The sequence below is a fragment of the Acartia tonsa genome, chromosome 8 (assembly GCF_053477335.1).
Source record: "Acartia tonsa isolate MP-2025a chromosome 8, ASM5347733v1, whole genome shotgun sequence".
Lineage (NCBI taxonomy): Eukaryota > Metazoa > Arthropoda > Copepoda > Calanoida > Acartiidae > Acartia > Acartia tonsa.
The window spans coordinates 26,309,571-26,326,108 of NC_137267.1; the positions used below are offsets into that span (position 1 = coordinate 26,309,571).

A 16,538-nucleotide genomic window follows, 5' to 3' on the forward strand; every position below is an offset into this window, starting at 1 on the left:
TGTTGGTTTTGTAAGCTAATTGTTTGGGCTTGAGCTAAAATAAATTTTGGTTGAAATTAATATTAAATGTTCTACTCAGGGATCTTAAGGGATAAGACAGTGGACGATCAATTGATTTACTTTCCAAATGAAAATAAACAAAATTACCTTTTCTATCGATTAAGATTATAAGGATAAAAAGGCTGACACTTATAGTTTGATTTAATAAGAAATGTACCAACCAAATGTTTTCAATCGAACGAATAAGAGAATGATGTATAAACCTACTGACAACCGTTACGCAGAAATTGTAGAAAAGCTTGGGTACTAAAACAATACATTATAAGCTTGCTGAATATATTAGCCCTTATCGTTTCATACATAGATTAATCTTAAGCATATACAAACACAAACACACACACAAACATAGAATATATATAGTAATCAATACAAATAGAAAATAACATGTTCGCTAACCGCTGGTCCTATATGGTTCTCCTTTACATTGAAGCTTCTTTAATGTATGAAAAATAGTTACAACACCATCAAAGTGCTGTTTACAGTTTCATAGAAGCTAAGAACTAGTCCAGTAAAAGCATTATACCATATTACCTTGGCGAGGGGAAGGTGGGGAGAGGTTTAGAATATCAAAGAATATTTGCGGTAATTTGCGAACCACGTGTGTTAAAATATCTGCTGACCGCATAGTTATACTTATGAATGTAAATTACTATGACAAAACCCACAAATTTCCCTAAAACTAAATTTGAACCACGAACGGGTCCGTCTGTAAGTCATTAACGGACAGCTATTATCATTCACCCGCGACCGTGGCTCAACACGTAGCGCATCCGCTCGTCGTCGGGAAGGTTATAGGTTCGAATCTCGGTCCGACACTGCGTCATAATTAAAGACGTTACAAATGGTTCCTACTGCTACTATGTCAGGTGCGCGAAATAAATAGTTAGAGTAGGGGGAATGCCTTGGCCCAAAACAGGCACAACTCACTACCATGCACAGTTAGGACTTCTCAGACAAAGGTCGTGCAATCAAAGGGTTGGTTGTCTGATGGGCAAATGGACGCTTTATACCGCAATCATAGGGCTTAAGGCTGACAACCCTATCAGACATCCATAAAAAAGCCACATTGTTACAGAAACACTTACAAATTGTCAGCGGCCTATGCTCCCCCTGTTGAGTGAAAATAGCTTGTTACTGTTTTTTTATTATCATTCATCTAGTATAGTTAGAATTGTCAAATTAATTTCAAACTTGATGATTCTTGAAATAATAATACATAATTCAAACTAAGTAACAACTTATCGCGTCTATTTTAAACATAAACGTAGATTTTTACACAAACTTTACATGATATACTTGATATTGTTAGTGGTAATTCCTAGCGCGATCAGGCAATATATCATAAGTGAAGCATCTCTATAACCAATATTTTTCTAACGGATTTGCATTCTGCAAGTGATGACACTTTATGAGTTTGTTTTATTATTAGTTTGTCCATTTTGTTTTGCTTTATTTTCGTGTATATTTTCATCCTTGTTAGGAGAAGGGGGTGGGCTTTTTGACCCAAAAGTCAAAAGAAGGGATTATACACAAAATTTATTATATGAATTGAGGTTTTTATGAATACCAGAGGCAGGAACAATGTCGCAGTAATAAATTTTCATAGCTCATAGCATTGTCTTCTTAATATACATATTTAGTTTTTTTTTTTATACATTTTAAATACAAATGGCTTCTCGCCACGCCACCAGGTTTACTGTCCCAAGAGTTGGCAGGGGGTTTAACCCCCCTCCTAATTTATTTTTTTATAGTTATAAAACTTACCCTTCGAAATAAAACTTTTGTGTCCTCTTATTAAATTTCTTAATAGTCAAGAAAAAATAATTAATTTCAGAAGAACAAAAAAATACTTCTATTTTCTTATTGAATTTATAAAACTATGCGCAAATAAGAATTAAAGCATAAAAAAATGTGAATAAATTTCCTGAGGTGTGAATGGAACTTCCAAAAACTCCAAAATTTTACTTAGTTCTTCTCGTGTTCGGGATACCAAATCTAGATAGATAGATAAATAGATAGATAGATAGATAGAAAGACAGCGGATAAATCTAAAGATTAAGGCCAAATCTGACTTGGAGACACTAAATCTAAAATCAAAATTAAATTTGTTTGAATTAGTTTTCAAGTTGAATAAAATATGAGAGATTAATAGAGTGACAATTAACATACTAACTGGATATTTCCAAGTTAAATATAACAAGAGAGATTAATAGAGTGATAAATAAACATCCTAACTGGATATTTCCAAGTTAAATATAACAAGAGAGATTAATAGAGTGATAAATAAACATCCTAACTGGATATTTCCAAGTTAAATATAACAAGAGAGATTAATAGAGTGATAAATAAACATCCTAACTGGATATTTCCAAGTTAAATATAACAAGAGAGATTAATAGAGTGACAAATAAACATCCTAACTGGATATTTCTTAGTTAAATGCAACAAGAGATATTAATAGAGTAACAAATAAACATCCTAACTGGATATTTTCAAGATAAATATAACAAGAGTTATAAATAAACATCCTAACTGGATATTCCCTAGTAAATATAACAAGAGAGATTAATAGAGTGACAAATAAACATCCTAACTGGATATTTCCAAGTTAAATATAACAAGAGAGATTAATAGAGTGATAAATAAACATCCTAACTGGATATTTCCAAGTTAAATATAACAAGAGAGATTAATAGAGTAACAAATAAACGTCCTAAATGGATATTTCCTAGTTGAATATAACAAGATAGATTCATAGAGTGATAAATAAACATCCTAACTGGATATTTCCAAGTTAAATATAACAAGAGAGATTAATAGAGTAGCAAATAAACATCCTAACTGGATATCCATGTTAAATATAACAAGAGAGATTAATAGAGTGACAAATAATTAACTTAGATGGATAAAGGCTAACAAAACAGGGATAAATCCTAAGAATTTCATTTGCTTAAATCGATGCAATTCATAATTTTGCAGCATGGTATATAACCGGTTCTAATCCAGTGGAAATAAAGTTACCTGAATAAAAAACAATGAGCAAAGGTTTAGAAAAGTTTGTTGACCAGTCTAAATTCATCTCCTCCCATTCTTTTCCTAGAAAAAAAATTTTCTTTAACTATTGAAATATAAGAAAGGGAATAGTAGCTTACGCATTAATCCGTATAATTGTGAGCAAGCTTCCAGTCAAATGTCATTATTAAGTCTAATTGTTCCTAATGTTGACCAAACGCATAGTATAATTAAACGTATATTTAAAAAAAAAAAACAGTTTGACCTTATAAGCGCATTTGACTGTAATCTTACTCACAACTTTAGGATTATTTTATAAGCTACTATTCCCTTTTGTTTTTGGGTTCTAATTATCAAATATTGTATCTCTTTGATAAACAGCTTAAAACCTGCCTAAAACCATTGATGTATTCTAAAATGTCTCAATCTTCAAAAATGTTCATTTGTAATTTTGAAAATGAGAATAGGACAATAAAAGTTATAAACAAAAACCTCCCTTCCCCACCCCCCATCTCTAAATGTTCTTCTCCTTTCCTCCATGCAACCAAATTACTATGAAACACGTATGTATTGTGTATTATTTCACTTTTTCTTGTGAAGTCTTAAGTAAGAGATGTTCCAGATTATATTTTTATTAATATATATTTTTTCATATTAGAAGATTAAAGACGAAACCAGGAAAAAATATCAAAATCTAAATATTCAAATAGGCTGTAAGATCATTATAAATACCACTGTACCTCCCGCACGAACGAAAAATCCACCGGGTTGATTTGTTCAATACCTTAAAAGACTAGAACAGAAACCCGTCCCGAATTGTCTTATCCATATATATCTTTATTTTAGATAGTCCACTATTGTGGAAGGGCTTATTAGCGGCTCATTATCTTAACAGAGATTCTATCAAATAAACATTTTGAGAAGGAAAACATACAAACTAATATCAAATTCGTGCTAAATAAATAATTATTTTTCATCAAAGCTCAGAGAAAACTTTTTGGGGTAGGATCAAAGCGCAACTACTCTACATAAATGCTAACGAAAATGTTTAAGCTGTAGGTTGGTCTGTCTCTGTTGGACGAACGAAAGAAAATTATGAAAAAGTAAGATTTATGAAAGTTGAATATAAACCAGGACAATTACTTCCTACAGTAGAGAAGCTAATGATACACCGAGAGATTAACAGAAAGAGTGTACAGAGTTTTTGACAAATTAGAGAGAGAACCCATTAGTTTATAGTTTATATTTTTCTGAAGTAAACATTAAATATTCATAGAAGAAAAAATTCTTGCAAAAACAAATTTTTCTTCTCAATTTTTGTTGTGAGCAAAATTTTGTGGAAATTATTATATGCTGACAATTTTGGTACAGTTTCTTATGAATTAGGATAAAAATCAACAAATTTTTTGATAAAAAGCATACACATTTTCTTATTTTTTTGTTATAATTTTAAAACTTTATCCCGCCCGTATGCAAATGAGAAAATAGATCTTATAAGCTAAACGTAAAAGTAGGTTTTTTTGTGAAGTCTCCCCTGGCCAATGAAATCTATTATGCAATTCGATATGTATATTCATCTACTAGCGTCTTCGCCTCTGGAGGCCTCTAGCAGCACAATTTAGGTGGGGGGGGGGGGGGTGATAAGATGCGAAGTTGAGGTACCCTACCCCAATTTTTTGTTAACTTTCCCTGGACCTATGAGAATATCAACTATAAAGGCAAACTATATTAATCCATCGGTTAGTGAGATCCTTTGGTACAAACCTTTACTATCTACAAAATTTTTCCACATTTTTCCATTGTCTTGGCGGAACTTACTGATACTAGCGTGGCCAATATGACCACCGGAACGTCGGTTAAATTCAGCCACCACACTAAAATAAGAATATTTATATACGTAAATTTGATATCTATTAAAAGTTCTAACCTATAGCTGCTTTTTTTTATTAAAAAAAAACATGAACCCAGTGAATGAAAATTCCAATGACCCCCCGAAAACCCTAATTTGTGCTATTTGAAAATACAGAACTAATTATTTCAAGGAGCGATTTCTCTTGAGATGGTGAAGGTACCCTACGCTAAAAATAGTTATAAGCCTTCCCAAAACCTATAAGAATCCACATTGTAAAGGAGAACCATATCGGTTCAGAGGTTAACAATCCTTCGGGCACTCAAACAAACAGACACACAACACACAAAGACACACAAACATCCTGTTACTTTTAAATAAGGATAACTCTACCTGGAAAACGGATCCCTAACTAACAGGATAGCTTTATCATACCCCTCTTTGGCCTACAACAAAATTGAAATTAATCCAATATAGAGAAAGATTAAATTAAACTCATAATATATAAAAGGGATTAGTTATTTAACCATTTCTTTATATTCTTACTTTGAATTTTGTTTATGTAGAACAGATTTCAAAGTATAACAGAGCATAAATTTGCAGTGTAACTGATAGGCGGAGGGGCAAACGAAAGAACGTAAAGACTATCCCTATTTAATGTGTAGCTGCGCTAATAATTATTACAGCTTTACAAAGGGTTAGATAAAATATGAATAAATTTAATTGGGACCATTTATTAGAAAAATAAACGTCATCTCATTTAATTAATAAGATTCATAAAACTAATTTAGTTTCAGGAAAAGGATGAAATCATTTATACAAAACAAAAATCCTTAAATTGGCACTTTTCCACAAAGTACCTTTTTAAGCACTAATACACCTCCCCTTAATTTTGACAATAAAACTATTTTTTTCAATAAATTGAAAATTAAAACATTGATCTGTATGGTTGTTTTCAATAAGCTAGGCTTTATTATGACCAAAATTAAGGAACCAGCAGCAGCGTGGCAAAGGGGAGGTGAAGGTCTGTACGCCCCTTGTAAGCTTCTTATATAATCACGGATACGAAGTGACGTACATACATACCATAATTATAAGAGAGCTTTCCTTACGAAAATCTTTTTATATCTTATTTGGTAACTAGTTGCTTCGCGCCTTGCATTTAGAGAAGGGCGGTGGATGTTAGAAAGATGTTTGCCTGTATGCATGTATTTTAACTTAATCGGACAACCATTTTCCGAGATATTAAGCTTCAGACAAAAAACTTACTAATTTTTATCATAGGATAAAGTTTACCTTATTTTTATACTCATGAGTTTTGACAACAAGGACGGAACCATTGGCGATATTTTCGGCGGGGAAACCGTTTTTCAACAGCGCAAAATCACGGTAGATACTGCCGGTAAGTATACCTTCAAATATGTAATTTTTAGTCATACTATTTTTTAAATTCTTGATTTGGTTAACAGTTACAGTGTATAAACTTTTCAACTATTCTACATATACAGGGTAATGTTGTTTATGGAATTTGAGAGTATTTTAATTTATCTCAAATTGCCTTATCCCCAAGAATCCCTGTAAAAACTAAAATATTAGTAGATAAATAAATGGTTGTATAGAGATATTGAATGTCAATTTTTTCATTGAAAAGTGTCTGAAAGCCAATTCTAGACGAATTCCTTCATTCAAAAATACAAGAATAAATATATACATGAAAGTACTGCTAGGCAACAATATTCTATCATATAAAGGGAATAGTAGCTTCCGCAATATTGTGAGTAAGATTCCAGTCAAATGTGCTTATTAAGTTTAACTGTTCCTAATGTTGACAGAAAGCATAGTATAGTTAAACGAAGGTATCTGAGCCAGGTGTTACCAGAACCTATCCATCAATCTATCTGCATAACTATCTATCTATCCATCTATCTATTTATTTATCTATACATCTATTGACCTGTTGCCTGTTGAAGAAGGTATCTGAGCCAGGTATTACCAGAACCTGGAAAGGATGCCAGTGCCACCACAGGACCAGGTTCTGGTCGCATTCCTGTAACAAATAGATTTCTTTGTAGTAATCTGAAGGCAATATCTTACTCACAAATATATTTTTATTTTATTTTTGGGGGGTATTGGGTGTATTAATCTACAGACAAATAACTAAAAAATCATTGAAGAAATACTATTAGATACAATAACTTCTGCAGTAAGCCAGAGTAAGGTACTAACGGCAAACGGACGATAAAATATATTAACTATGTAGAACTGAAAAGTCTATGAAATTAATTCCTTTCATTGTTTTTGCAGATTTGCCCTATTTCTTACTTGATTATCTACCATGTATTGTACATGTACTAATTTTGGCACTCTTTGTATTTTTGCAAATCTCTGTAATATCTATCAATCGTACTGGGACAAAGTGTCTCAAAAATCTTCTTTATGACGTCACATGATTTTCGAGACACTTTGTCCAACTTCCCTACAGATCCATTAATTGTTTGAAGATATTGTCTAAAAGGGTTGGGACGACCTAAAATTACCCCCCCCCCCCCTCAAAAAAGGTTGGGCCGGTAGTAGTACGCTTCTTCAAGACCAGTTTATGTAAATTAATTGCTTGTTTGTTGATTGTATTTCTTAACCCAACCTAATTTTGGTGGCTCAACCGTTAGGTGGACGAACAAACAGACAGGATTCTATTCTGTCAATCCATATATCTTTTAATATATACCAATCTATCTATTAATGTCAATCTATCTCCTATATATCTATAATTCGCCAATCTTGTAAGTTTATTTTACCTAATTGTTTACACCAACTAATTTTGGCACTTTTTCTTCTTTTCTTACTCTCACTGTGCATCATAACACCTAAATTTTTTTTTTAAACAAAATCAATTTTGTCGCTTAATTGAGTCAACAAGGATGATAACTTCCATAAGTATCGAAGCACAAAAAATCATGTATGGGAATATGGAAGGAGATTTAAAGAGAATTTGTTGACAATAATAATAATTTATTTGAGAAAAAAAATCACGGAAACTTTTATTCGTATTTGCTTAGTTTTCAATAATTATGATTTTAGCATGTCTGACAGGTCGACGGACAAAGTAAATTACATACTGGATGCATATTAATACAGCGAGTCATCACAAAAAAATCAGCCGTCTATCTTAAATTGCAGATGAGAAAATTAACTTTCCACCATAGAGTTATGGACTGACTGACTGATGGACTGGCGGACGTACAGACGAAGTGAATTAAAGAATAGCTTTGCTAATAAAAAAGAGGTAGAAAGAGATGGAACGAAACAGTTGAGTGTGTTTAAAATCAACAGAACGATTTTACCTGTAAAAGATGAAAGTCCAATTTTGGTTCCAGTCGCTGTTTTTTGAACTATCGGTTCTACAAATCCATTTTTAGAAGCTAAGTTACCAGCATCAAGACTAAAAATTAATATTTAATTATGTTCATAATAAAAGCAGAAAAAAGGACGGTTATGTTCAGTAGTAATTCAGCAATATCATTAACCTGCTCCTAATTCAGGATGGCTACCTAACCTGATATAAATCTGAAATCTGAAAAATAAGGTTGAACAAATCTCTTGGGGCAAAGCCCCTAGAGGCTACGGGCGAAGCCGCTAGTATTTATATAAAATATAAATATTATGTATGCTAAAGAAAATGTATCACTATAATCCTTATTTGTATATTCTTCATTAGTTATCTTTTATTTATATTTCATCTAAGCCTTATATAAATAAATATATACAAATAGTTTGCATATAAAAATAACTATTCCTTAACTTAAGTGTAACCGTCTGCTAAAGTTGAAACGTGTATAGTATATACATCCAAGAAAATAGGTTAAAAAAGAAACCTAGATTTCTTTAGGTAGGGGAAATTGGATTTTAAATTAAACTGGTATCCAAATTTTTATAATCGCATTATCTTATTCGTCAGCTCAAATACTTTCACTAAATTTTGATGGGCTCGGTTAAGACTTGTTCCTATGTCTTATCCCAAATATTCAAAAGATTTTGGTACTTTAATTACAGGAATGGTAAGTGTATGTTTTTCATTATTATTTTTCAAAGTTCATTAAATGCGATGTTAAAGTCAAAGTGCCAATAAATAGTAAAAAGTAAAGATGACTACATCCAAGATCACAAATTGAAAACCATTTACTAAAATAACAAAATATTTTTTGCTTAGAAATGGTATTATTATAGTGATTTTATATTATAATGATTTTATACGTTTGAAGTATTTGAACCAAAAGTAATTAACTACAAAACATCTCTGACTATAATTCCCCTGCTATTTTGATTATTTCTGTCGTGCCTAGGTAAATCTGTACCTGACCCTTGATAGCTGTCTTTACTTTGTCATAATTTTTTTTTAAAATTTGATCAATATTTGTGGTAAGCATTTTATAATGCTGGCGCTTTTTAAGATTATAATAGAGGCGTTTTCTAAGATAGGCCTTTAGGATAGGCGTTTTCTGAGACGACAGGCTTACCTGGTAACAGTAAGAAGACAAGAGATCATCAGGTACAGTAGTGTAGCTACTCCAAGTAGAAATAACCTGAATAAAAAATAACAAATAGAAAAATTGTATTTTACTATAAAAAAATACTATAAGTCCAGAGAGAGAGGGGACAATGGGCTTTTTTTTATACTAGTCCCCAAAGTTTGATAGTAACAACTTTGGGGACTTTAAATTAAGTTTGATTGGTTGCTTTATTAAGTTTAGATCCCTGCCAAAAGTCAGTTATATTAAGAATTATTTCAATAATACTTCTATAAAATTATGGAAAAGTTTAAAGTGTAAAGGTTTTTATCCATTACTTAAAATATAATATACTTTTAATGTATGTATATATAAAGATGGTAGAGTGGTTGTAATTTGATGAGTGCGTACTAAAAGTTGACACTAATGGTATCTTGAATACATTATCACACAAAATATGGAGAGATTATATTTTATACTTTCACAACATACATATTTAAAGGTATGTATTTTCTACAAGATTTTAAAATGTACATTTCAAACGTAAATTAAGGCAAAATAGGCAAGTTTAAGTCGTCATATTTTTTTTTCCAACCTTTCGCGACTCAAAGATTTATGGTTTAAAATCTGAAACAGTAAAACTATGGAATTATTATTAGAAATTTCTATCACAAACAATGATACAATACATTTTTTATTTGGAGCGGGTTAGATAGGAGGGATTTTATAGTTTTGGGGGTTAAACACCTCTTAACCCCCACATTCTGTGATTTCAGTTTTCAATAAAACACACAATTGTTTAATGTACTTTTGTTAAAATAAAAAACACTAGCGGCTGCGCCCCTAGCATTTAAGGGTTCTATATTCGAGGAGAAATGGAAGAGTAGTAGAATAGCTAAAACCATACCCTGACTAAATTATAAAAAATAAAATTGAATAAAACCATCTCAGGACCTATAAGAAGCCTCACTGTAGAAATTCTTTTCAAATATTATGCATGTGGCTAGCTTGGTAAAGGATACTAGGGATAAGATAAGTAAAATTAAATGTTTTTCTTCGTTTCTTTTTTTTCTATCTATCTATCTATCTATCTATCTATCTATCTATCTATCTATCTATCTATCTATCTATCTATCTATCTATCTATCTATCTATCTATATATATATATATCTATCTATATATCTATCTATCTATCTATCTGTCTATTTATCTATCTATCTATCTAGCTAGCTAGCTGTGTGTCTATCTGTCTATCCATTTATCTATCTATCTATCTACCTAACTTACTTTCTATCTATCTATCTCTCTCTCTCTTTGGTCAAATTATTAATCAAATATTTCTTCCTTCTAAAACTGTGAACATATCCTTTAATATTCGTGTAAACCACTGGTGTTTAGTATTCTTTTGTTGTAACCTTACAACACACGTCCAAAGTAGTTTCAAGAGTGGCTTGGCAGTATATATTCACAGCAGAATTTTGTAACAGGTCTGATTTGTTAATATCTAAACTTTTCTACAACTTTGTATCTGTCTGTCTGCCACTATGTTACTCTATATTTCTCCTTTTATATTTTTACCTTTTCCCTATAAATGTTTTACACAGAGGGGGTTACCCACCCCCCTAGCAGAATTAACGGGTGTGGATACACACCCTTAGTGTTCACACCTTCACCTCTCTACATCCCCCTTAACAAGGGTGTTCAACCCCCCTGATACACCACTCTAATACAGCCAAGGGGGGTGTCAGGGTAAAATAATAACACTCCTTAAACTTAAGGGGAGTGTTTAAAAAACTCCTCTGCGCGCCACTGGTTTTACATGTTCTCTGTTGCTTTAATTTTTATACATGACTTTTAACTATTTTTTATTTATTTACATTCGCAACAATACAACGAGATCCTCTCTGTTATAAGTTAATATGATGATCCTAGAACCCAGCCTTACTTTTACACAACTCTTTTGCATTTATTTAACATTTTTATATTTTGTTCAAGATTGTAGCATAGTTTTTTTTTGGTAACCCTGTTTACTTATTAAGGATTTTTCTCTGGTTGTCCTGTATGTATTTTTATTTCCAGATACAAGAATTATACTATTTTAAGTAGAACAGACAGACATACAGATAAAGCAACCCTTTTAATTCTTAAGGACCTAATAATAAAAGAAATTACATATCAATTAATAAAAAAACAATATGAAGAAAAAAACAATATTGGAAATAATTGGGAGTGGATTAATTCGTTTTTCTTTTTTCCATTGAAAGGGACGCAAAAAAACCTACTTATTATTGAAGAAAAGTTTCTATTTATTACTTTGGTGTTCTAAATTGTCTTAATTTGAAGCTTAATATTCTAAATTTGTGATAGTTTGTGAAAGTTGTAATAGCATAAATCCTCGATCCTACTAGTGGGCAGCAGAGCCCCCCTCCCCCCTAAGCTCCCCCATCCCCCCATTATTTTCAACTTATTGACAACATCTGACGGTAGGACAAACTTGTGTGTTAGAACTATACAAGCAGAATATAATTGTACATAGTCAAAAAAGAGTATAAATTTGTTGCCAAATTGACTCATATACAGTACACCCGCGACCGTGGCTCAACACGTAGCGCATCCGCTCGTCGTCGGGAAGGTGATAGGTTCGAATCTCGGCCCGACACCGCGTCATAACTAAAGACGTTAAAAATGGTTCCCACTGCTACTATGTCAGATGCGCGACGTAAATAGTTAGAGTGGGGGGAATGCCTTGGCCCAAAACAGGCGTAACTCGCTACCATGCACAGTTAGGACTTCTCAGACAAAGGTCGTGCATCTCAGAGAGTTGGTTGTCTGATGGGTGAATGGACGCTTTACACCGCAATCATAAGTATTGTATGTATGTTTCAAGGTGCGTGGAGAGAGGTCTAGTTACCTAGTACCCGAAGCGACACCTAGCCCCCTAAAGTCTTAACTCTTTACACACGGTACTGTTTAAGGACATATCTGCATTATTTAGGACTTGATTATAGTTATCATTACTTGTTGTCCTAAAAAATTATCATTGTTGTCAAACAAGTTTTAAATGGACACGCAAGGACTTTCTTGTAACAATTAAAGAGTGGCTAAGCTATTTCAATTGTACCCAACTATAACATAATTCAAAATATGAAATTGATAGGACAATTCTAACCAACAACAATAAGAGCTATCCGTTACGCACGGAAAATTAACTTTAAAAAAAAAATCTTGCCCTAAACTCCTTACTCAACCTAACCCATCCCATTATAAGCATCAATTCTTTGTGGTCCACTATTTGTTAGAGTGAAAATTGCTTTGTAATTATTGTTACTTTGTAGACAGTAGTTACATCTAGGCTAGACTTGTTTAATTATACCTCATTATTCATAATACAAAGTTTATGCAAAGTAGGATATTTATGTACATATAGTTATATGTAATATCTATAATACAAAGTAGCTTGATGTCTGTCTGTCCGTCCGTCTGAAGCTTAAGATCTCTGTAAACACTGAGCTGATTGGATTCTACTCTTCAGGGTATATAACTATCGGTCCTGTGGTGGGTTTAAGCTATTTTCTTGGAGGGTGGGACACCCCGAACCCCCTCAAAAATGAAAATTCCCCTCCCCTATTTCTTTTGGTTTTGCAGAAGATTTCCTTGGTCCTTTTTTTGCAAGGATTTCCTTGGTCCTTTTTTTTATGCAGAAGATTTCCTTGGTCCTTTTACGAATTTCGCCTATTTTTTTTTATCACCTCTTGGGGCACAGCCCCTAGAGGCTAGGGGCGAAGCCGCTAGTATAATTGTAAAGAATGTGTTGGATTCAAGTAGGGAGAATGCCCTGATCAATAAATAGACACAAATATTTAATTAGGTACGACTTTCTGACAAAGATCGTGTAATACAAGCTTGGTTGTCTGTAAGGTGTTACTTGACCAAATAATCATAGGTTTTAAAGCAACACGTTTAATGTAGATGTAGAATATACGTGGATGATTTAACAAGAGAAAAATTGTCGTAAGTTTAGGTTGCAATTTCCTCCCTCATTAACTTGTCGGGGAGTTTATTCAGTAGGAGGAAAGATGATGAAGTAAAGTAGGGGGAGATCGTTATATTAGCCCGCTACAAAATTAACTTTATAATAGAACATAAAAAGCTGGTGTAAGATCCGAGTAATGATACATTATTGTAGGATCTGAGACTTAGTTATGCAATTCTGCTGAATGCTTTTAAACATACTTATTAATTTAATAGGTAAAAGTTAACATAAGTAATAAAAACGTTAAACCAATCGAAAAGTTTACCTTAACATCTATCATATAAAATTAATTGTTTAAAAAATATTATTTGGTAATTTTCTTCCAAAAATGTTTTAAAGTATGAATTAATGAAAAAACAAGAATAATGTTGTCGAATAGTAGAATCAAAGATCTGAGAAAATATGGTATTTAAAGAAGCTGGATGTCTGCCTGTGTGTGAGTATGACTATTTGTTTGTACCGAAAGATCTGGACCTGCATGATTACCCTTTACAGAGAAACTTTTTATATGTCCCGAAAAAAAATTGTCAAACTATTTGAAGAATTTTCTTAAGAGGAATTGTCACTAGTAGCCTCCCCCCTGAAGAGGTGTAGCCACTAGTTAAGTATATGACAATTTATGAAATGAGCGTCTACACATGATGAAGAAGATACACAGACACGAATATCTTAAATATTAGATTGGGTACTAGATATAATTGCGTATGAAACATCTGCTTATTTCACACAGTGTAGTTTATTCTTGTTACAATATATCTTTTACATTTACCAGTAAAAAAGAAAATATATCGGTTTTTAGTTTTCTTTTACTTTTTCTAAATATCTATTTTCTTTTTTTTTACTACGTCTTTATTATGCTAGGGCACCTCTAATCTAGAAATAGAATTTAATAGATAACAACTAGCAAGAACAATATAAGCTTCCGTAAAATAGAGAAAGAAATTAGCAGGTGGGTAGAAGAAAGGAGCAAATCTTTTCTAAGGTAATATTTCTCTTAGAATGGGATGGGGAATACTGATACCATCAGCCTAAAAGAATCTTTACTTCAAATGGGATATATATCTGTCCAATAATTACGTATATCTTATGGCATAAAAATAGTATAGTATTGATTAAAAAGAATTTAAATGTAATATTTAAAAAGCTTTTGAAAAAAAGTTGCGTTGTTATTCTTAAAATTTCTTGAAATTCTAATTTGGTATTCTTTTGTGTTGGTTTTTCTTTCATGTTAAATTTATATCTTTAGATTTTTGTAAACAAATTTTTAATATTTCAAGTAAAGCAAGTACAGTGTAATGTATTTTTTCTAATTCATGAATACAGTAGAAAGAAAAAGTTTTTTTTCTAGCCCATCTAGGGTTATAATTGAGCTGGGTAATCATTAATATTCACTAAGCTTCAAAAAGCTACTTCAAAAATACGACGAAAACTACTATTTCGTTTTCTTTCCATGATCCAAAATTTTCTATAATGTTGTTACCTTGCTTTCCAGTTGAGAAGAATCCATGCTGATCTCATGAACGAGGGCCTAAAATAAAAAGAGGAATGTCACATGTTAGCAGAATCTGTATAGAAACGTAGCTAGTTTACAATTTGAACATTAACAAAAACACACACAGAGACGCCGTATGCAAAAAAAAGTTTACAATGGCTGAATTATGAATAAATAGTTTCAGATTTTTAACACAATTGTCCTTGTTCAAAATTAGTAGGGTCTGAGTTAAGACAATTAAAAATTGATATACAAAAAAAAATTCTCCTTAGATTGAAATTATTGGTTAAAATTACAAGATGCGACCCAATCAGAATTTAATAAAATAATTAAAAAGTTAAAGTTTTTAAGCCAAAATATGGGAATTTGTTAATAAAACTTTGAAGAACTTTGCAATTATTATGTAAGTACACGTTATTATAATTGATATTGAATTTACTTGAACTAGAGTAACTTTATAGGTTGAATTAATTTTTCTTAATTATACTTATAGCAGGCATTTCATTTTAAGGCCTATAATGATACATTTACTTTGGTATAATTCACAATTAACAATAACAATAGAATATAACTAAGAATCTAATGCACAGTGTTTAGTTTGTGCAACTGTTAAATACTTTGTTTTAGTCAAAGATGCATTAATTATACAATTATACTCTAGATTATGTTTAATGATTGATATATTACTTCTTGGATTTTGTACCACTCTGATAACGTTATGCTCGCAGTCGGCTAAAATAACGATACTTCCTTTACCCCATACCCCTCCCCTTCTAATGGATGAAAATGAGGTAAGCTAAATTGACGACAAATAGATAAATAAATATAGTTTTATAGATTAAGTTAACGTTTATTCATTTATAGATCTTTGAAACAGTAGCATACCATAACATAGTTGATTTTAATAAATCAAATTCTATTTTAAAAATCTAAAAATTCTTCATTCGCTAAGAGTGTAAATGGTGTAAAAATATAAGTAAGCTGTTCTTTTTAAATTAACACTAAACACAACTTTTTGCTACTTGTAATTTATTTTCTCGCCGTAATTACCGTTATTTTTCGCAATTATAAAAAAAAAATGTTGCTAAAATTTAATTTTCAATTTTTTGCTTTAAAGATCAATGTTATTAAATTTTATCTTCTGGTGGGCTTTACAATAAATATTTTAACTTAGTAACCTTCGTCCCTTTCGTGACAACGCCACTCAAGGGGCATTTAGTCGTATTTTCACAGTAGCTTTTGATATGTTATTTTAGGTAAAGTTGGGTTAGATTGCCTCGCAGAGTTAGGTAATGAGCCACGCAGGTTTAGAGCCCGCCGCAGGGGCCAGAAATAGGGGAAATGATACTGTGAAAATACCACGAAACGCCCCTTAAGAGGCGTTGCAACAAAAGGGACAATAGTCTTACCTTCTAATTCCTATTTCGTTTACTCTTTTTCAAATGACAGAAAAAAAGGTTTCATATATAAAATTAGCATTTTATATTAAAACGCAGAATAAAATTAATTCTAGAATTACACATTACAAATTAAAATTCGTTTATAACATGCAAAATAAATCAACAGAATCCTTATAAATACATATA

At 31.7% G+C, this 16,538-nt stretch overlaps 1 protein-coding gene across 1 annotated transcript in view; it reads right to left on the reverse strand.

Moving 5' to 3' along the window:
• The window catches only part of LOC145326396 (WSCD family member CG9164-like), a 60,353-nt gene that overhangs the window by 5,920 nt on the left and 37,895 nt on the right, over nt 1-16,538 (reverse strand). Inside the window, exons 2-11 of the mRNA XM_080169733.1 lie at nt 14,941-14,988; nt 9,436-9,501; nt 8,263-8,360; nt 7,717-7,785; nt 6,876-6,968; nt 6,218-6,333; nt 5,315-5,367; nt 4,837-4,946; nt 3,082-3,156; nt 1,983-2,055 (exon numbers count right to left, since the gene is read on the reverse strand). Coding sequence (XP_080025859.1) covers nt 1,983-2,055; nt 3,082-3,156; nt 4,837-4,946; nt 5,315-5,367; nt 6,218-6,333; nt 6,876-6,968; nt 7,717-7,785; nt 8,263-8,360; nt 9,436-9,501; nt 14,941-14,988 — 801 coding nt within the window. The remainder of the gene's footprint in view (nt 1-1,982; nt 2,056-3,081; nt 3,157-4,836; nt 4,947-5,314; nt 5,368-6,217; nt 6,334-6,875; nt 6,969-7,716; nt 7,786-8,262; nt 8,361-9,435; nt 9,502-14,940; nt 14,989-16,538) is intronic.